Source organism: Camelus dromedarius, chromosome 3 (genome assembly GCF_036321535.1).
Source record: "Camelus dromedarius isolate mCamDro1 chromosome 3, mCamDro1.pat, whole genome shotgun sequence".
Taxonomy (NCBI): Eukaryota; Metazoa; Chordata; class Mammalia; order Artiodactyla; family Camelidae; genus Camelus; species Camelus dromedarius.
Window position 1 is genome coordinate 35904195 of NC_087438.1, and position 22111 is coordinate 35926305.

Sequence of the window (22111 nt, forward strand, 5' to 3'; positions counted from 1 at the left end):
TTCAGTAATATCCCAACTTGTTTTTTTCAAAGCACAGATTTTTTTAGAAGTGTGAGTTCATAACATAAAAAAAAGCACTGGAAAGATACATAACCAAAATGTTAAAAGGGATCATCTCTGGGTGGTAGTGAGATTAGTAGTTATATTTATTTTCTTTTCTGAGTTTTTCAGAGTTTACCAATTTATTACAGGTGAATTTTAGAAAATTTGGAAATCACAGAATAATTATTTGTAAAGAAAACACTAATCTAGATTTTACCAATAATGGCAGTCTATAACCAAGACTCAAATGTCCAAAACTGGGGGATAATTTTAAGTACATTATGCTGAATCCATATAATGAAATAGCATGTATTTCCAAAGTAAAAATACTAAAATATATTATAAACTATATACCTTTGGGTAAAGAAATAAGATATGAGAAGTTCCTCTAGTGAAAAAGTTATTTTTAACTTGCAAAATCTATAAACAGAAACATTTCATCAAATACCAACTACAGGTATTTTAGTTATCTTTCTTCAAAGGCTTATCAATAGCCAACAAATTTCAGAAGACAATGTAAGATAGTGAATCAAGGGGAAGGTTCCTCTTTGAAGTAGAGTTTCCACAGAGCTTTAGTCTTTAGTTTAAAGAAATTATGGCCTGCGGGGTTTCATCTGGGTATTATTGATGCTTGTAAATCAAAGCATCCTTTGTTCAGGTGAGAATACCTGGTTAAGTTACTTCTCTCTCTGAACCACTGAGACTTCCAGTCTCAGCAATCCCATCCATAAACTTCCCTCAACCAATGAAGTCCCCCTTATTAGCAGCTAGGCAAGAGATAACTTCTCCCATTCACCAGAAAAGCCTATATTCCAAAGAATAACAAGTATGTTTACTATTATATTGATTCTTGGAAGGCAGCTATGCTCACCACTATACCACCAACGCCTCTATTATATTGATTCTTGAGTAAAGCTGGCAAACTCTAATGCCCTTATAGAATTTCTAGAGTAGTCATCATCTAGAAAGGCATATAAACAAATGCTTCTCTATGGATATGTAAGGTGGTGATTGGGAGGTAGAGTTTAAATCCTTTAAGGAGACTGCTTTAGGAACTGAACTTGCAGAAAATAAATCAGACTGATAATTTCACCATTTTATTACAAAATATGCATAAGAAATAATTCAAGAATCAAAATTACAAATAAAAAATGTAAACAACCAAATAAAGTCCAGACTTGAGACCTCAGCTGCTTTTAAGAGTTCACATGCTCCCACCAGTTAAAAAAAAAAAAAATTGTGTTGTTTATTTTAAATCTTAAAAGTATTTATGTGGATCCATCATGTCTAGTCCAAAATTATGCCAAATGGCAAGGTTCCAGAAGCTAAAATAAAGCTATACTAAGGTGTGTCTCAGAAGAAAAACATAAAAAATCTTACTTTGGCAGGAAGTCACCAAAGTGGCATATCTAAATTAGTAAGCTTTGTTTAAAACACACACACATTCTTTTTTGAAGGTACACAAGCCAAAAAGTTTGGTAAAATTCTTTTTTTAATAGTTATGATCATTGCTGTAGCAAATCATATATCCATTTTCCCAAAAATCTATATTTGTACCACTCAAGTTATTTTATACAGAAGATAAGCTAAAGAAGGAAGGACTCCCACAAATTATTCCTTTAAGACTAAGCGCAAACACACAATGTTGAAACTATACAATAAATAGCAGCTACCATGAGAAACAAGAAAAAAAGACAGGCAGACATTAGTTTGTTGAGTGCCTATGCAAGTACCAAGTACTTTATTTACATAGATTCTCATTTATATCTAACAACTCTGTGAAGTAGATGGTGTTCTCTCCATTATGCAAGTGAAGAAACTGAAGCTCAACAAGACTAAATAACCATCTATGTGACCTGAAGCAGAAATATACAGCAAAGCAGACTTTTGAAATCAAGTCTACCAGGCTCCATATCCCAAACTCCACCATACTTAATAACAGTTACTTTGAAAAACCAGGGTATGAAATAATCCATTGTTCTCAACAAAGAAGGTTCTGTAAGAAGAGTTCAATTATTCCTGTACCATTGACCTAAAAATGATTCCTCTGTCTGGCAAGATCATTCTTCCCCATCCAGCATATCACAGGAAACCATGACAATTTACTATCCCAGACTATCAACTTCTACATTCTTCCTTCTCAGTTCAACTTTTTAAAAGAAATATCAGTACCCACAGATTTCTACTTTATTCCTCAACAACCCACTTTTCAGGCCACCCTAATTCAGTAATGGCTTTACATAAGGTTATCAATGACCTTTGTGTTACTAAACCCAACAGACACTTTCCAGCTGTAATTTTACTTAACTTTCAGGAGAATGGAGACACTGTTACCACTCTCTCCTAGAGGCATTCTCTTCACTTGGCTTTCCAGAAACATTCTCCTGGTTTTTAAAGCATTCCCTTGCTCTCAGTCTTGGTGTTTTTCATTTCCACCAACCAATCTGAAATGTTGGTGCTTCTCATGGCTCAGTCCTAAACCTTTCCTTTTCACTTTATAACTTCTTTCTGAGATTTCATCAATTCTCATGACTTAAATTATCATGAATATGCCAATGACTCCCAAAAGTCAAACAGTTCCTCTGAGTTTTAGATCCATTTATCCAAACAAGGACTTGATAGTTCATTTAGCAAATTTCAAAGGCACCTTAAACATAATATGCTCAAAACCAAAATCACCATATCCTCTCCATCCCCCTCCCTACTCAAATTGGGTTCTCTCCCGGTGCTCCCCACCTCAGTTATTGGCAAAAACCAACATTGATCCACTTATACAAGCCAGAACTTCAAGAACTATCTTTGATACTTCTCTCTCTCCAACTCCCCACTTTCAATATATCACCAAAACCTGTCCATTTTACCTCCCAGATACCTCTCAAATCCATTCAACTTTTCTCCCTCTCCACCTCTTTATTCTCACTACCATTATCTCATTTGGACCATTTGAACAGCCTCCTAACTGATCTCCCTAAATCCATTCCTGTCTAGCTCTGATCTATTATTCTACTCTGCAGCCAGTCATCATTCTAAAAAGTGACCCCACTCTCCTCATTCAAAACCCTTTTTATAAATTCTCATAGCACCCATATCTCTCCTTCACAGCCCTTATTGGTTCATTTTTATATTTATTTGTGTGATTATATGCATCTCCACTGCCTAAGACAAAGCCTAGCACACAATATGTGAGGAAATAATATTTGTGGAATAAATTAAGTGCCTACTATGTAGCAGACACTGGGCTACAGCCAAGGAGAACAGACATATGAAGACCCAGTCCTTTTCAGATAAAGCAACTGAAACTGTGAACTTGGGGGATTTATCCTAATGGTAGGTGATAAAACTAGTATTAGTATTCAAACTCAGACCTGTGTGTTTCCAGTGTCCATACTCTCTAATTTTTTTCTTTTCTTTTCTTTTCTTTTCTTTTTTTTTTTTTTTTTTTTTTTTTTTTTGGTGGGAGGAGGTAATTAGGTTTACTTATTTATTTTTAGAGGAGGTGCGGGGGATTGAACCCAGGACCTCGTGCATGCTAAGCATGTGCTCTACCACTTGAGCTACACCCTCCCCCTCCCCATACTCTCTAACTTTTATGCATCTCATGAATATAAAAGAATTCTGTGAAACTTTTAGACATTAGTAAAAATAAATGGAAACTTATTTCATATCTTGATAAAATACAAAATATTCTAATAAGGTTCTGTTGAAATTGCAAGGTAAAACTCACCTTACATTTAAACCACTTTAAAATAATACAACAGTCCATTTCCCTTTTATTTGGAGTAATTATAGTTTGCATATATACAATGCAAGGCCACTTTAAAAAGTACCCATTCACTCAAAAAAGTACCCATTTACACTCTTTATTATAATAAGCATTAATATGTATAGCATTAATATGTCTTTATCTCCTTTAACACAAACACCTTCTCCTGAATTATATTCAGAAAATGCACTAAAACATGTCTATAGCTAGCCTCTATGTGAGCTATAATCTGCCACAATTCTACCTAACATATCTGACAGTTCAAAATTTCAAACTCCTCCGCTTTTGACTTAAAAAACATTCAACCAAGTTATGCTGTCTCCCAATCTCAGTATTTTACTCTTAATCATGAAAAGTCTGAGGACATGAAGTAAGGGTAACTAACACAAAATCTTTCCAGCGATTTGGCCTTTTTTCCTAGTTAGTTCTAAATATAAGTTGAATTATAGTAGACCAACCTAAAGGATAAATTCCTTACTTCAGGAAATTTAAATTACTATAAATGTGACCCTTAGATTAATCAACTGAAATCAGAATCCCCACTACAATCTCTTTACTGGACAGCAATCTCAGGCCTTGTGTAGCCTGTCTTCATGATTAATCCTCTCAAAGAAGCTTCATCCTCTCCTGAATTCTTCTTGGAAAGTAAAAACAGACTATAGCAATATTTACTTCTATAACTTTTAAAATTTTCCTTTTCCTCATTCTCCTCTTTGCCTCTCTTTTTTATCAGAAGAAATTAATTTAAACAAAGCCTACATTAGGGCCTTTGTGCTACAGAAGCTCATGAGTTTAAAATTTCAGTCACAACTACTAAATAGCTCAATGCTTTTAAATGTAAGCTTTAAATTATTAAATTATTAGCAAGCAAAAACTATGTCTCTTAAATAGGACTCAGTTTTGTTAAGATTCTCTTACAACTTTGGTCATGATATTTTAATTCTGGTGTATATATTTCCAATTGATGGTGGGTTTCCAGGGCTATAGGATAGATGAAATTTCTTAACTGTTCAATGATCGCTATATCCCAATGCCCTACATAATAATAAATCACTCTGCCAGCTATAGCCACACAGTTAACATTAAGATCTCACCATTCCAAACATTACTGGCTAATTAACTGCCAGACTAGTACTGAGGAAAACAGAAACATAATCTTAGATAATGTAATTAACTTTATTTAAAAAAAAACTCTCGTATTTATTTTTCTGCAAGTCACCAGAACAGAAAATAGCACAGGTAGATTACAACTTTAGAAGATTCCCCTGGCATTTCAGATCTTTGGCAAAAGAATGACTCTTCGCTGAAGACAAACTGCTGTTGATACAGATGACAATCTCCTGATATTAAGCAGACTAGGTTAGAATCGTAGTATATTTTCCTTTTTTTTTTAATTGAACTATAGTCAGTTTACAATGTTGTGTCAATTTCTGGTGTACAGCACAATTTTTCAGTCATACATGAATATACATATATTCCTTTTCATATTCTTTTTCACTGTGAGCTACTACAAGATCTTGTATATATTTCCCTGTGCTATACAGTATACACTTGTTTATCTATTCTATACATACCTGTCAGTATCTACAAATCTCGAACTCCCAGTCTGTCCCTTCCCACCCCTCTTCCTCCTGGCAACCACAAGGTTGTTGTTGTTTTAATTACATGATAGGTGAACACTAATCTTTATTTTTTTAAAACTGAAAATCTCCCTGCACTGAAATTTCAGTGAGTCTGACCAAACTGTATTTTGCTTTGGTTTCTCAAGGTAGGATGTGTCACCATTTCTCACAGTATGAGTGACACAGGAACAACCAACTAGTTGCAAGATTTCATGAGACACTTGTTCACTGTAAAGTCACGTATCTACGGGTAGCAAAAGAAGAGACTCAAGAAGGGGGCCTACATTACTTTGTATCAGGGTCTATTTTTCCTGAATACTTCCTGAATACTACTTCCTGAATACTTCAATTAGTCTTCAGCTGTTTCCTATTTTCTGCTGACAGCAACATTCACAGCTTTCATGGCCAGACTAGATTTATAACTGATCTCCTACAGGTCTGCTGCAGTTGCTCAAAATATCCCCTATATACCATGGGCTCTTTGTCTTCTTACCCTGAGTCCACTGATGTCAACTGCTGCAATATATTCTGCAGTAATTGACTCTCCTTAATAATCAAGGTTTGCTTACCACTATGATCCCAAGAGACAGGCAAGGCAGACATTATTCTCATTAATCCATATATGAGTAAATGAAGCAGCCTATGTGATGATGTTCATGTGATCAGAGAGAGTAGCAGAAGCAAAACTAGAGTTTGATGCTGGAGAGGGTATGGAGAAAAGGGAACCCTCCTACACTGTTGGTGGGAATGTAATTTGGTGCAGCCACTATGCAGAACAATACGGATGTTCCTCAACAAACTGAAAACAGAGTTACCACATGATCCAGCAATCCCACTTCTGGGCATATATCTGGATAAAACTATAACTCAGAAAGATACATGCACCCCAATGTTCATAGCAGTACTATTTACAACAGCCAAGACTTGGAAGCAAGCTAAATGCCCATTGACAGATTACTGGATAAAGAAGATGTGGGGTATATATACATAATGGAATACTACTCAGCCATAAAAAAGAATGAAATAATGTCATTTGCAGCAACATGGATGGACCATGAGATTATCATACTAAGTGAAGTAAGCCAGAAAAAGAAAAGACAAATACCATCACTTATACATGGAATCTAAAAAAATGACACAAATGAATTTATTTACAAAACAGAAAAACTCACAAACACAGAAAACAAACTTATGGTTACCAAGAGAGGGAGAGGGGAAGGAAGAAGGATAAATTAGGAGTTTGGGATTTGAAGATACAAACCACCATGTATAAAATAAACAACAAGCTCCTACTGTATAGCACAGGGAACTATATTCAATATCTTATAATAACCCATAATAACCTATAGAGTATGAAAAATATATATGTATAACTGAATCACTACACTGTACACCAGAAACTAACTCAACATTGTGAATCAATAATACTTCAACTCAAAAAAAAAAAGACTAGAATTTGACTTTCAAGCCAACTGTTTTCACTACTAGATCATACTTTGAACCCTTTAAATAAAGTTAAACAAAATTGTTACTCACTGAAAAATCATCCACTATGTCAAATCCTAGGCAAGGGGGAAAGTCTATGCAAAAACTTATCTTCATAAAAGGTAATTTACTTATTTGCTATAGCAGTTAAACAATATTCAATGGCAGAACTTGGAATCTCACTCATATTGTGGTACATAAATTTAGTATTAATACAGCTATCCAACACTGACTATGAAGTTGAGTATTGCCCATAACCTGCCTAACAAGTTTTGATAATATCACAAATGGGCCACTGGGTCAGACAGAGACAATATCTGGGAAGGAGCATATTCAAAATTCCTTTCTCTTATCCACGCTATCGGAAAAAAAGTAAAATACAGTAAATGTCACTTGCTTCTGCTACACTGCGTAACGATGCCATGTATATTTTCCAGATCAAATTGAGATGTCATTGAAAAAGTGTGTTTTTTCAAATGTTTTTTTTAAGAAAAATATTATAAAGTATAAAAATATTATAAAAGTATTAATGTTAATTATACTTATTCATACATTTAACAAACTGCCTCTATGAATAAAACTATTACCTAACATTAGGACTATCTCAGGACACTGCAGATGGGCGTGATCACTATTTACATTTATTTCTTAAACTCTATGTAAAGAAAAAAGAACAAATTCTTATTGATCAAGAGAAGGTATGACGCAAACTGGTTATATTTAGCTCCTTCAACCTGTACTGCATTAGCTTTTGACTAGTTTATATTCAGGAAATAAAATCTTCATGTTTTAGAATCTGATTACTAACAGAAGTTATGACTATCCATGCCATTCTCACCTCACACACACCTTTGTTTATTCCTATTTCTAGTTTGCTCTTCTCTCTCCAACCACAAACATTCATTTCGGTACCATACCTATGAGCTGTGGAAATACTGCTCACCTAGAAGTAAAATGAGAATACCTGAGAAAGGTATCCGATTCTAGAAAGAAACAGGTTAGAGGCAATCAAAACAACTGTCATGGTGATTAAGGCACTAAAAACTGAAATATGAACCAGGTTCCAGTTTAGATGCTGTTTAAACTGAAGCTAGAACTACACTAATGTTCCAAAAGAAAAGTCACCAACACATGATGTCAAATTTAAATAACAGATGGGTCAGTGTACCAAAGTGGTTTATTAACTTAATAGTGATAATGACAACAGCACAGGCCAGGACTATGCTAAACACATCACATACATTGTCTCATACATTATCTCATCTAATTTCACAGCCCTATGAGGAAGGCACTATCATCATCATCTTTCCCCTCATTAGATGACAAAACTCATAGAGTTGAAACAATCTGCCCAAAATGTCATACAGTTTGTAATAGATGGAGCTAGAATTCAAACCCCGGAAGAGTGGCTGACTCAAATACATTTCCTATTCACTCATGTAACAAAAATATGAATGCCTACCATGTGCCACCCACTTTCTAAGCACCCATATTAGTGTTTCTACCCAGTAATATAGATGGATTCTGAACTATCTACAGGAATTATTTCCAGAACTTAGCACTAGCCAAAAGTAATGTTCCTAAAGGTTTACAGTATCTCTGCTGGAAAGTAAAAGCAAAGATCTCAGGAGAAATTGTTTTGAAACATAAATAGACTTAATTAAAATACCTACTCCTCTCCCCTTACAGGGTTCTGTGTACCTCTTGGGGATGGAGACCCTATCACACTCACTCTTAGTAACCTAAGTGCTACGACCTATCAGGCACTCAGCTTACTATACAATATTGTCATTGTTATAGGTCTGTCTTCCACAGTAAGCAAGAAGCTATTTGAGACCCATAGGTTTATTTTTTCACCCATTTTTTTAACCGAAGTGATAGGGCATACAACGAGGCTAATACCTCAGAGTTCTGTGATGATTACATGAGTTTACATAAAACATTTACCAAAGGTTCACTTATGCATTCAATAAAGAATGGTTTTCTTCTCTTCTCATTTACCTCTCAAGCACCTAAGCAGCCAACCCATCTCTTCCTGCTGACGTAAATGAACCAAAAGGCAAGCCAGAACCCGGCTTAACAAGCTGCCAATTAACTCAAGAGTTCATCCGCTACACATTTCCTATATGTCATTTTCCTGGGCACTCCACCCTGAAAAAAGACCCAGGAAACATTTCCAAGTAGTGACAACTGAGAACTAAACCACGAGGTTCTAACTATATCTGCTGGAATGAATTACCAAAGGTGACTCTGAACTCTATACACATGCATCACATGAAATGCAGTGAAGGACAAAGGTCTTCCTTTCCTGTGTAGAAATGCCTACAACAGAGCTATTTGAAGAAAAAAGTTTGTGGGTATGTTACTGAATACGGCAAATCAGTTACATCTTCCAGTGTGATATAACCTCCTAGCAAACTCTTAGTAGTTATTAGGAGCTTGACTTACGAAAAATTTAAGTGCTTCCTGTGGACAGAAGACATAAGCTCAAAATATGGTAAGGAGAAACTGAGTCAAGCTACATCATATAGAATAAAGATAGTTACAAAACATCTGGACCACCTAAAATAATCTCTGCTTTACATCTATTAATCCCCTGAATTCCTCATTCCTCACCCTCTTCATTTCCCAAATCTGGACCAGTCAATCTGTATCTAAAAGTTACAATCTTTAAAAAATGCATTTCCCAATTCCTAACCATTAACACTTCTTAGCTGGGTTCTGCTGGGAGTTTCCCAACTACTCTAGGCCTCAGTTCCATCATCAGCAGACTAGAGATGACTAAGATATTCTCCCTGAGCAGGTTGCTGAGAGATCTCACAGTTGCACAGGACCTAGTAAGCACAAAAGAAGTGTCAGTTGTTATTATTATCTACTCTGACATTTAGAAATAAGTTACAAAATTCACTATAAAGAATACCAAGTATACACAGGGAAATATATACAAGATCTTGTGGTAGCTCACAGCAAAAAAAAAAAATAATAATGTGACAATGAATATATGTATGTTCCTGTATAACTGAAAAATTGTGCTCTACACTGGAACTTGACATAACATTGTAAAATGACTATAACTCAATAAAAAAATGTTAAAAAAAAAAAAAGAATATCAAGTATACATACTACATTCCAGCCATACTGGCCTCTTTTCTGTTACAAGATGCCCTTTACCCCTTTGGCCCTCAACACCTGCTCTTCCCTATGCCTGGAATCATCTATTTCCAGCTCCTCCATGATCAACTTACTTTCCTCCTTAAATCTCAATTTAAATTTCTCAGAGAAGCCTTTCTTGAGATTGCTACCTCCTAACATCTCACTGTTTTCTCACCTTGTTTTCACTTTCTCATAGTATTCACAAATATCTGTAATTGTCTTATATATAAGTATAGAGATCTTACCTATCTTTTTCACAGTGATATTTATAGCTCTTAGCATTGTAATAAGCACATAATCATCACTCAATAAATAAATGAAAGATATTGCAAAGTCAAATATTTTAAAAAACTTAACATTGTCTCAATCACAACATAAAAAATAATATCAGGTTAATATATCTCAAAATAAACACCTAAAAAAACAAGGATAAGAGGGAGAGGAGTATGGAGAGGTATTATACAACTGTTTTTTCTTTGCTGCCTGCTTAACTGCAGAGAGGAATTCAAATAATAGAATTTACACAAATGAGGATGTACAATTAAGGTCACTCAAAAATTTTAGGAATATTAAGCCTATTTTTTTTCACATGGTCACTCAACAATTTCAAAGGCCTGGGTAATAAAAACAGTGGAGGTGACCAGAATGCATCTAACTTCATTTTCTTGATTATGTTGAAATTCAGGACTTAACCACTGTATAAAGTAAGTTTTTCCATTTGTTTAATTACACTGTACCACAGTATACAGATCAATTTCCACCATAGCTGGGATTGCCACTACTTGGAGATCATATATGTATTTTTTCACAAATGACTGATAAAAACACTACTATTTCAAGATGTTCTGACTCGAGTGCAGCTTCAGAAACATTCCATGAGTACTCATGGGAAATGTTTTAAAGTTTGTGTCTGCCCCTAACACAAAACTAAGTTGATATTTTTACTAAGATAATTGTTATGTTATAGTTGGTAGGATTACAGAAGATTAATTTTATTTGACAAACATATTGTGCACCTTAAGTGCAAGGCACCACTCTAAACCTTTACATACTGATTCATTTAAGCCTCACAACAACCATATGAGGTAGATACTTTTATCATTACACAAATGAGGCAACAGAGTCACAAAGAGGAGACTTGCCCAAAGTCACACAGCTAGTAAATGGAGAAGCTGGAATGTGAACCTAGACAGTCTGGATCCAGAGTCCATCACTAGATTATGCTGTTTCTCTAATGTTTTAAAGAAAAACCTACAGTTTAAAAAGTCATTCCAATGTTAGACTAATTTCAGTTAAGTAAAAAATAGCTGTCTGAGCCATCTGGGCTTTAAACCTAGACAAGCAGGAAGGCTGAAGAGAAGGAGAACAGGAGGAATTAGGGAGGAGAAATAGTGAAAATGAAAAATAAGGTAAGTAGGAAAAGGAGGACAAAAGGAAAGAAGAAAGTTACTTGTAACCACTGTTCATAATATCTGAATGAATGCTTTTTTTGAAAGAATGTAAGAAAAGAAACAAGACAGTATCTATATAATCCTAACTAGTTTATTACACAGAATATATATATTTCCATCCCAAATGCTGAATTAAGCCACTTAAATTAGGAGGAAGCAGACAATTAACATTCCAAATTCCTTTCCATAAAACTGAAGCTACATATTAACTGGTTCAATCAAAATGTGGGGGTTCAGTGACTTTCTACCAACTTCTTTTTTAGTAGGGTAAACAGTAACAATTTAAACTTCAATTTCTTATCCAAAAGAATCAGAATAACTTCCCAAGCTGAGTAACACATAGGAAACTTTGGTAGAGCTCAGCCAAAAATGACTAAACAAGAAAGAAATTAATAAAGATTTATAACATGTCCATGAGTTTCCAAAAGGATGTAATTCAAAGAGAATATAAAGGAAAAATTTACTTTTCATAAAAGCTATGGAAGGGAATGTTCTCTGAATATTTCCATACTCTATTCCAAACAAGGTAAATTAAGCTGAAAGTCATCTGCATAAAAACCAACTAGAGCCAAACAGTAGCAATTTCCTCCAGGCCACTGCTTTTGTTCCAAACTGGCCATTTAAAGAAAAGGCCTTGCAACAGGAGACCAGTCTGACCAAGAATATGCCAGTTTGACAAATCTGTGTTCATTTTTTGCGATTCCTTCCCTCTGAGAGAAAAGAGAAAAGGTACATAAAGCAGAGAAACAAACCAGGTGAACTTTGTTCAGAAGCAAGTTTGCTTAATAGAAGTTAATAGAAGCTGAAATGGCAAGTGATCAGGATAAGCACTATGTCCTATTTATGTATTTACTTACTTATTTACCTATTTTTCTCTTTGAAATCTAACAGAATGCCCAGCACCTACCAGATATTAAACAAACACATGCCCAAATGAGTGAATGAACAGTTAAATGTTAGAAGAAAAAAGGAGGCTGGAGCCTGTTTAGCAAGTGAGACTCACTAAATATGCGATTTTTCCTTGAGAAAGCGGTCCAGATTGAGGGTCAGGAAAGGGAGCACTCCCTAGGGGTAACACTTAAGGGGCAGAATGATGTCAGCATTATGGTGATGACATACAGCATCAGTATTTGAGATAATTACTGGGAAAGAATAAGTAAGTGCGATTCCACAACCATCTAGTATTGGCTACCAATATTTTTTGCTGCCAGATTTTACTCTAAATCTACTGACTTTGATTTGGCATAATGGTGATACCACATTTGGAGCATGCTGAGGAAACCATGATCCCCCTCCCTTCCAAGAAAGTCAACGTTAGGGCCCATGAGCTCCTGTTACCACCTGCTATTATGGGCAGCTGTAATTGGTGTAAAGTGCAGAAAGGGAAGCTACCTCAGATCTGTTTTGGATAGAACGTGAGCATTACCAATAGAGCCCAGGCAAAAAACAGCACATTCAAATAAGATATTCAAGAGAATTTAATGAAGGAACAATCTTCAAAAGTATAGGTAGGGTTTAGGTAAGCAGCAAGGGATGGTGGAATACTTCCAGGCCAGAAATATCAGGAAGCCATTATCATCTCTAGGTGTAAAGGCATAAGTCCAGGGTTACCAGAACCCAGAAAGATCTGTAACTGTAGCTGCCTGGCAGAGAGGGCCACTGAACAGAAGCTATGACCTACTCACAAAACACAGAACAGCTCTCGCAACACAAATCCAGCAGGAGGCCTGGAAGAGCCAACTTCCTCCTGCTGTTGTCCCATTGGTCAAAGCCAACCAGAAACAAAAGAGAAGAGCCCAGCTGATGCAGCCCATAGAAGAGCCTCCCAGAGCATAAAGCAGGATGGAAGAAGGATGTGGAAGGGCAAAAGGAGAATATGCAGTACAGAGAGGTATTCCAAATGACTGCCACCCAGCAAAACACAAGCACATAAAAAGGCTTTGCCTGTTCCACCTAAATCTTCTAGGCATCATGGTATATACCTCCAAAAAAAGTTATAAACAGAAGTACTTACTTGGGTTCCCATGGCCCTATTTCAAGTTGGGGAAGGAAAAAAAAAAAGATTTTAAGAGTATCCCAGGTAACTTTTGTCATTTCTGTATCTCTAACGGGAAACACATAACCCATTTATCTATAATCGATCAGATCTAAGACAACTCCCTTCTCTGCAATATTCCATACCTTCATTATTACACTTACAATGTTGTATTGTAACCTTTTGTTTATCTGTTTCTCCCTTATCAGACCCTGAGCTTCTTCTGGACAGGGATTGTCTTACTCATCTTTTTATCCCTAGCACCTAACATGGACTTAGCACAGAGTTAACCTTCAATGTGCACTGAATCCATTAGTGGACACAATGTTCATTCACTGGCAGCCTGATGCCAGGGTAGATAAAATCTAAAATGACCATAAGCAATTAGACACTAATAAGTTTTATTCAGGCCATAGTTTAACACACTGACCAAAAACACAGTTCCTTTCATATCAGTCCACCATCATTCTCTGTAAAGCAGTTTTCTTGTGTGCTCAGATGATACTTATGGCCTTTTCTACAATCACAGAACTCATCATCAAAAGAGGTAGAGAAAGATAGCAAGACTATGGCCCATCTTAGAAAGGAATCAAATAAACATCACTGTTCAAAACTCTCACTCTTTTTTCCAAGAATTGACCAGATTCACAGAAGGAACTAATAATCTGGTTATATTACATAGAGGAATTCATGTTTCACAGTGATGATGATATTGACTTAGGGGTAGAAATCCTGGTGTGAGCACACATACACAGATACACAAACATACTCAAAGGCATGTTTATCGGTACAACAGACATCACCCTCTGTGAAATTACAAAGTAGCCATATAACACAATCACATAATATCATCATATTAAATGGATTCACTGTATAATGTTGGAGTGATCATTAACAGAACCTGAAACATAGTCACATTATAATTATGAATCACTTTTACATAACCCTATACTTATAAAGTGCTTAATCATCTTTTTGTTGGTATAGTCCACTCTTACCTGTAGTTCGCCACAGAAAAAGAAAAAAGTTAATGCCAAGTAGATAACCCTCTTTGAGCGATTTTAGGCTGCCAATCTCCTGCTGTCAGTAAGATGAATAAAAATCAAATTTACAATGATCCTTAGACTCCACTAAAGGTAAGTTTGCTATAAAAATATATTATCACCCAAAACTCAGCAAGAAAAGTTTTGTATTTCTAGCACCACTGTTCTCCGTTGCTGTATTTTGGAAATCCAATGTTGTTAAATCTAATGTCATTTTATATACCAATTTAAAATAAGTCAGTACTTCATTTTCTTTTGAGGAAAAGGGAATTCTGGACTTATCTTGACAATTCACTGAATTACTTTAAAATTCTAGTAATACAAAAACAGATAAAATGTGTTTCAAATAGATAACTTATCTTTTCCTAAAACATACTTAATGCATAAGTCCCCAAAACAAGATTCTTCCAAAACCATCAAAGATATTTAAAATTGTAAACACAATTTCATCTTTTTTCAGAGCCATCATAAATCCTGCAACCATCAGGTCAACGTAGCAATAATATTACTCTTACCTCTATAGGGCAATTATGTGATGTTTGCATCATATTGAAAATATAGACTATAAGAACCAACAATTTATAAAGCTGCACTGCATATAGGCTCCTCCATTATACATAAATTAAAACAAAACAAAACATAGATCCACCCTATGACTCTGTGTTCAATAATACTATTTTCAGCTACCTCAGAGCAGTATTATGTTTCATCTGTCCTAGTACAGTGCTTGGCCCAAAGAGAAAACATGATGTTTGCTTTATACGTTAGTAACTCCACAAGGTAGGAAAAGAAGAAGTTTGTATACAATCCTGACAGTACACAATATGTGGCAATGACAGGTAATATATATTAGAATTATCAAAATTACTTCTGACTGAATTTTCCTCTCCCTTCACTAAAATATAAAGTTTAATAAACCTCCACTAAGTACAAGTTAAAATACATTTTAAAATATATCTTTACCAAAGGCATGCTTTTCATTGCAAGTAAATAAATTTGAATATATTTTAGTGTAATATTATTAGTATGTCCAGGTATCTGAAAGGATTATTTGTGTTTCTATAAAAATAATATTCCAAAATTGTGTTTCCCTTTCCTAAACTGAATTCCTAAAATTCACTGTGGAGCTATACAGGAAGTGTCTTGGTAAACAATAGAGATGCTCCATAAATTGAAAAAAGAAGAGAGATTTTTCTGATCAAAAAAACAAAGAAAAGAATTTATAAAACTCCAGCAAGACTGCAAGCACCTAAATGGTCAGGTTTGAGGTAGGAAAGTGGAATACTGGATTAAAACCGGGGGAAATCTATCACTGAAAAGCCATTATGCAGACCTGCATCTAGGATGCTGAAGTCACAGCTCTCCAACCCTGAGAACTTGCCAATACCATTACTTAAATACTCAAACATGAGTAGGACTATCCAAACCTCAAGCAGGTCTTCTTGCCGTTCTTTCCATAACATATAAGTAGTTCAAAGATACTGCCTTACACAACGCATATAAAAAGGGTGAAAGTCCCTCCTTCCAATGCCCATCCCTTATCCAGATGACTTCAATTCTTTCTCGCCAAAAGAAAGGAGCAACTGGCAACCAGAAACCCCACTGCTGAACTCTTCCATTGGAAAGACAACACCAAATTTGCTGCAGCCAAAGAAATGTCTAGTGCTCTTTGTGGGCTCTCACAGAAGATGGAAAGCTACACCATGGCAAGGTCTGCGCAGAGAAGGAAACAGTAGGTCTGGGGCACACCATCCCTCCCCCACCTCAAAAAAAAGCAAGCTTCTTGAGTCCTACAGGCAGAAACCTGGCATCCTCACACCCACTTACAGCCCGACAATTTACAACCTGGTAACACCTTCTAATTAGGCACGTTCTAGCCTTTTATAGACAAAAAATTAAACTGCTTCCCACAAGTAAGATAAACCAGGCACTGGCGCCTGTTACTGAGAACCCCGAGTGCATCAAACCTCCGGTTTCACTACTGAACCTGATGAGCCAGTGACCAGGCTTCGCTGCAGCAGAGAGGGGAGGAGCCCACCCTCTGGGCTGGGAGTGAAACGGGAAACAGAGGACAGCACAGCAAGGGATGGAGCGCAGAGGCGTGAACAGGGTCCAAGCAGAGTGGGCTCAGCGGACCGGCGGGCGACAGGCAGGCAGTGGCGGCCACACGGGAGCCGGGGTGCAGGCTGCCAAGCGGGGTCCCCGGGCTGCGGAAACCGCCCCCAGCATCTCGCCCCGCAAGGCTGGCGCGTCAGGCACACACCCCCCACGCCCGACCGCGGCCCTCTCCGAGTCCCTCCCAGCGGACACACGCCCGCACCCACCGGTGCACCCCACCCCGGGGCTCGAGCGCACACGCCCCTCGGGCCGGTGGCGCGTACGTACCCAGCAACACGCAGAGCAAATCGAGGGCCACGTACGGCAGCCGCGTCTTGTCAAACATGGTCTCGGCGCGGGCGGCAGACTAGGCACCCGACTCACAAGACCCGGTCAGGGACTGGCGACGGCTCCTCCCAGCCCGGGTAGAGCAGCCGAGGGCTGACGGGGGCCCAGCGGCGCTCTGACGAGCAGCAATGGCGCCCGCGACCCCTCCCCTCGCAGCTCCCGCAACCACTCAGTCCGGGCCGAGACGCTCGTCTGCCAGCCGCGGCTGCTCCGTCGCCTCAGGCCCTCCTCGGTCGGCCCTGGCCCGCCCCGGCCGGCTGTTCGCTGTCCAGATCCAGGCGCCCTCTCCAACAGGCGGGGCGTCTGGACTCGTGCTTTAAGGATGGGGACCGGTAGGGAGGAGGAACACGGGCTCGGCCCCTCCCGCAGACAGCGCGGGACCGGCCAGCGCGCGGCCTCGCGGGCTGAGAGAGCGCGGCAGAGGCTGGGCGGCCAGTGAGGGGCGACGGGGCGGGGCCGGGGAAACCCCAGGCCCGGGCACTCCAGCCAATCGGCGCCTACAGCCCCGCCCCGCCCCGCCCCGCCCGACCTGCGGAGTCAGCCCCTGAAGTGGGACGCCCGTCTGACGGGCGGAGCGTGGGGGCGCCTCCGGTGCGGTGCGAGGGACATTGCCCCGACCCGCGTTCTACTGGCGAACGCTGAACCCAGCCTCTTCATCTCCGGCCGCCGGTCGTTGCTGACTCGGAGGAAGTGCCAGGCCCCGACCCGGCTGCCTGCCCGCTCTCCTCATCCATGGGATTGGGTAATAAAGAGAAACGGGGTGGTCAGTGACAGACTCTCCCCTTGTCCAAACTTTAGTCGGGCTTGTCCGAGCCCTCTTCTCGCCTAGGCCTCCGTTTAGGCCTTCAAACCTGGCCTGGCAGAGCCTCATATTTGCGTGAGTTCTGCTAAGTCATACCTGCACCTTTGATACCTGGTTACCCATATGATCAAATTCCTTATGTATAAATCCTTTGATATGTAAGTCTGTGGCCTGCCTTTAGCCAAGAATTCCCCTGTCCTTAATGTTTTCTAAGTAATTTTTCATCCACTAACCCCTTCACTCTGCTTTTTTCTTGGCTATAATAAATTCCCAGCTGTCTTTGCTTATTCAAAGTTGAGCACTATTTCTTTCTCCTGTTACAAGTTCTGACCCCCTATTGCAATGGTTTTGAATAAAGTCTTCCTCACCATTTTAACAAGTGTCAGAATGAGTTTTCTTTATTCCTCTTAACCCTGATTCCAAGAGGACCCTAGCAAAATTTAGTAATCTGTTTCCTAATCTGTAAAATTGGGGTGTTGATAATCCCTGCTCTGTGTTGTAGTCAAGAAGCAATGAAGCCTGGGAAAAAATAATATCAAAAGTATTTTATAAAAGGTTAAACCCTCTAGAGATGTTAAGGATTGGTATCTTTCCTCCTCATTCATATTTACCTTCTTTATCGAAGATGTGAGGCAAATTGAAAACTGTACCTACTACTTCTCAGACTTTTCCTGTAAAATCAATCATAAAACCAGCACAGAGATAACATCACCCTCAGGGAGTCTTAAAATCTAGCCCCTACAAGTGAACCCTACAAGCAAAAAATGTATGTGAAGAAGCATATTTTTCTTTAAAAGGAATGTGAACAGTTGGATTTCACCTTTTGTTTGAATATCTTTTAAAAGCTTTAAACAATTTGTACCTAAGAAAGATGTGCCATTATTTATTCTGTGACTTCCCTTACTTCCAGAGTTACAGGGACCCCAGATTGTGAGGCTACAATCAATTGAAATTACTTGTGATATGTATGAGGCATACAATTAAATGAATATTGTGATAGAAGTGTGTTGATGTACAGAAGACACAAAGCAGTTAAGGGGCGGGGAGGGGCAGTTCACCTGGGAGCTCTGAAAACACTTTACAGGAAAGTGATAGTTATGTTGTACTTTCTTGTCCCCCTCTGACACCAACAAGCCATTTTCTTAGGTGAGAAGTTAATGAAGAAAACAGTTGATACAGTAACAGATATTTTGACCTTTGGAGGAGACACAGATAATGGCTTTAAAAATAGATCAGCAAATCAAAGTCCATTAAAATGCATTGTCATGCCCTGTAATTTTAAATAGGATCTGTGCCATATGCAGATTATAAGCAATAAGTCCTCAATTAAACAGAGAATGACTAAGAAATGTCATTTTATTTTGGGGTGGGGACCTTTGTTCGTTTTTTGGAGGGAGTGGTGTTTGTTTTGATCTGTTGCCATGATTGAATTCTAATGTAATCACTGGAATTGAAAGTGGGTTAAATAATCTTGAAATGATGGCAAAAATTAAAAAAAAGGAAACACTGATTATATGGTGACACCATTAACACCCCCTTGGGGGTAGGTACTAGTATGTCCCTAGATTGGACATGAAACCTTAGAGGTTTTCTTAAATGCTTAACAAAGTTTGTCCTATGGCCTGTATTTTTCTCTGTGTAACACAGTCATCAAACATAAAAGCAAAATAGAGTGGGCTTGGGAAGTGTGGTCCTGAAGACTTTCTGAAGAAGAGAGAAACTAATTTCCTCTCTTCTTTTATTATTAAGCATTTTGAAAAGGAGACTGTGATCTATATCCTCCATTTCAATTTATCTTTAAATTCTTTAAAATTCTCACATCTGTCCCTATTCCTTGACTTGCACTGCTGTTCTTTAACATAGTGTTATTGGTAAGTCTCCCTCTCTCTGTTCTAACAGTGCTTGCTTCTTGCCTCAACTACTTTTTCATCGCGTAAAGTTTCTGCAAAGTAGTAAGAATAAATTCCCTTAGAGTATTTGTGTTTGTATGTGCTTATGTCCTTTACCCCCACCTGGACTGAAGCAAATATAGTTTTTATTATTTTCAAAAAGCACTGTAAACTAAAATAATTAGAAATAAAAATGTCTGGTTCCCTAGTGCATGTGCTCCCCTCCCTGAAAATTTCACAATATGGAATATTACAACCCTTTTGCCCTTGTTGTCAAAGCTGTTTGTTTCTTACCTTATGAAAGTTTTTTATTATGTAATGTTTGATACATAACTATATATATTATATAAGTTATGAAGGATAATAATAGGCACCTGTGAATCCACTCTCAACTTAATACTTAGAGCATTGTGGTATCACTGAACCTACCTGTGTGTTCAATCCCTTTCTTGTTCCCTGCTTCAGGAGAGATAACCACTATCCTGAATTTTGTGTGTATCTTTTCCTTGCTTTTTTTTTTCCATGTGGAAAAACACATAACCACATGTGTATGTATCTCAAAAAATATATATTATTTAGCCTTCTTGTATTTTATCTTTTAAAAACTTTATGCCCTATATGTAGTTTTCTGCCCTTGTTTTTTTTCACTTGTATTTCTTATACCCATTCATGTTGCTGCAGTTGTTGTAGGTGTATCCTATGAGTATATAATTTTATTCAGTCTCTGACAATGGCCATCTGGGTTATTTCCATTTTTATTACAAATAAGGCTATTACAAATAAGGCTGCGAACATTCATGTATGTGTCTCCTGTGTGAAATTGCTGGCTATGGAAGTGCTGCATCGTGGGGTCCAACTTCACTAGGTAATCCCAGATTGTGTTCCTAAGTAGTTACATTATTTTACCCAACCCCCACCAGTGGTGGATAAGACTCCACATTTACATCAACACAATGTTTTTATATTTCTTAATTTTTGGTAACTTAGTGGCTATAACGCATATATCAATGTAGTCTTAATTTGCATTTTCCTGATCACTAATGTGCTTGGGCAGCTTTTCCTAAATTTATTCACCAAAATTATTTCCTCTTCTGTCAATTGCCTATTCACATTTTTTTCCTCCTTTCCTATTAAGTTGTTTTTCTTATTTTTATCAAACTATAGAAATTCTTTGTATATTCTCAGTAGCAATTCATTGTGTTGTAAATTTTCCTTCCAATGTGTGGCTTGTCATTTCACGTCCTTTAAGAGCAGCTATATGACAGAGTTATTGTAAATGTAATGTAAGCAGAAGTCTACTGGCAGATTTGTGAGAGTTTTTGCTCTCCTGACCAGAGGAAAAGCCTGGCTTCCCTTCCCTTCTCTTTCTACCTTCCTTGAACATGAACATCATATTTAGATTTGCAGCAGCCACCTTGTGATCATGAGGGAAAGGCCAAGAAGAGTATCATCACTGGTCTTTATGATCTTGAGCTACTAAAACAACCAGCAACTTGGCTACCTCCAGATTTCTTCTGAGGTGAGGGGGAAAAAAATTGCTTAAGCCTCAAGGTCACAACTGATACAAGATTCATGAGTACTTTGATTACTACTTCTGAGAAATCAAATGCCATACTATTCTAAGAAAACCTTTTACTTGAGCTAACTTCATTGAATGTCTGATCCTTGAAACCACAAAACCCTGAATAAAACAATTTGTGTAGCTAGAAAGGACTTTGAAGATTGCAGAATGGTTTGAGCATAGAGGCAAAACAAATGACCTATTCTGAAGTTTTTGAGTACTAAAGGCTGTGAAACAAGGAACTCACATTGAGGTCAGGTAGAAGATAAGGTTCTAGGAGGTAGGTTATAGCAGTTTGTAGCTTAAAAGTATGTCTATGGTACAGCCATTATGGAAAACAGTATGGAGATTGCTCAACAAACTGAAAATAGACTTACACTATGATCCAGCAATCCCACTCCCGGGCGTATATTCGGAGGAAACTTTAATTTGAAAAGATACATGCACCCCAGTGTTCACAGCAGCAGTATTTACAATAGCCAAGATACGGAAGCAACTTAAATGTCCATCAACAGATGGCTAGATAAAGAAGTTGTGGTATATATATATACACAATATATATATATTAAAAAAATGCAATACTACTCAGCCATAAAAGAATAAAATAATGCCATTTGCAGCAACATGGATGGATCTGGAGATCATCATACTAAGTAAAGTAAACCAGAAAGAGAAAGAAAAATACCACATGATATAACTTATATGTGGAATCTTAAAAAAAAAAGACACAAATGAACTTATTTACAAAAACAAAGACAGACTCACAGACATAGAAAATTTATCGTTACCTGGGGAGAAAGTGGGTGGGGAGCAATAAATT

General features: G+C 37.7%; 1 protein-coding gene across 2 annotated transcripts in view; it reads right to left on the reverse strand.

Annotated features, from left to right (window-relative positions):
• The window catches only part of PLPP1 (phospholipid phosphatase 1), a 91881-nt gene extending 74441 nt beyond the window's left edge, over positions 1-17440 (reverse strand). Inside the window, exon 1 of one of the 2 annotated variants that reach the window (XM_031445192.2) lies at positions 16980-17440. In XM_031445192.2, coding sequence (XP_031301052.1) covers positions 16980-17037 — 58 coding nt within the window. In that variant the 5' untranslated portion in view covers positions 17038-17440. The remainder of the gene's footprint in view (positions 1-16979) is intronic. The other variant, XM_031445185.2, reaches the window with a different exon arrangement.
• Positions 17441-22111: the final 4671 nt, after the last annotated feature.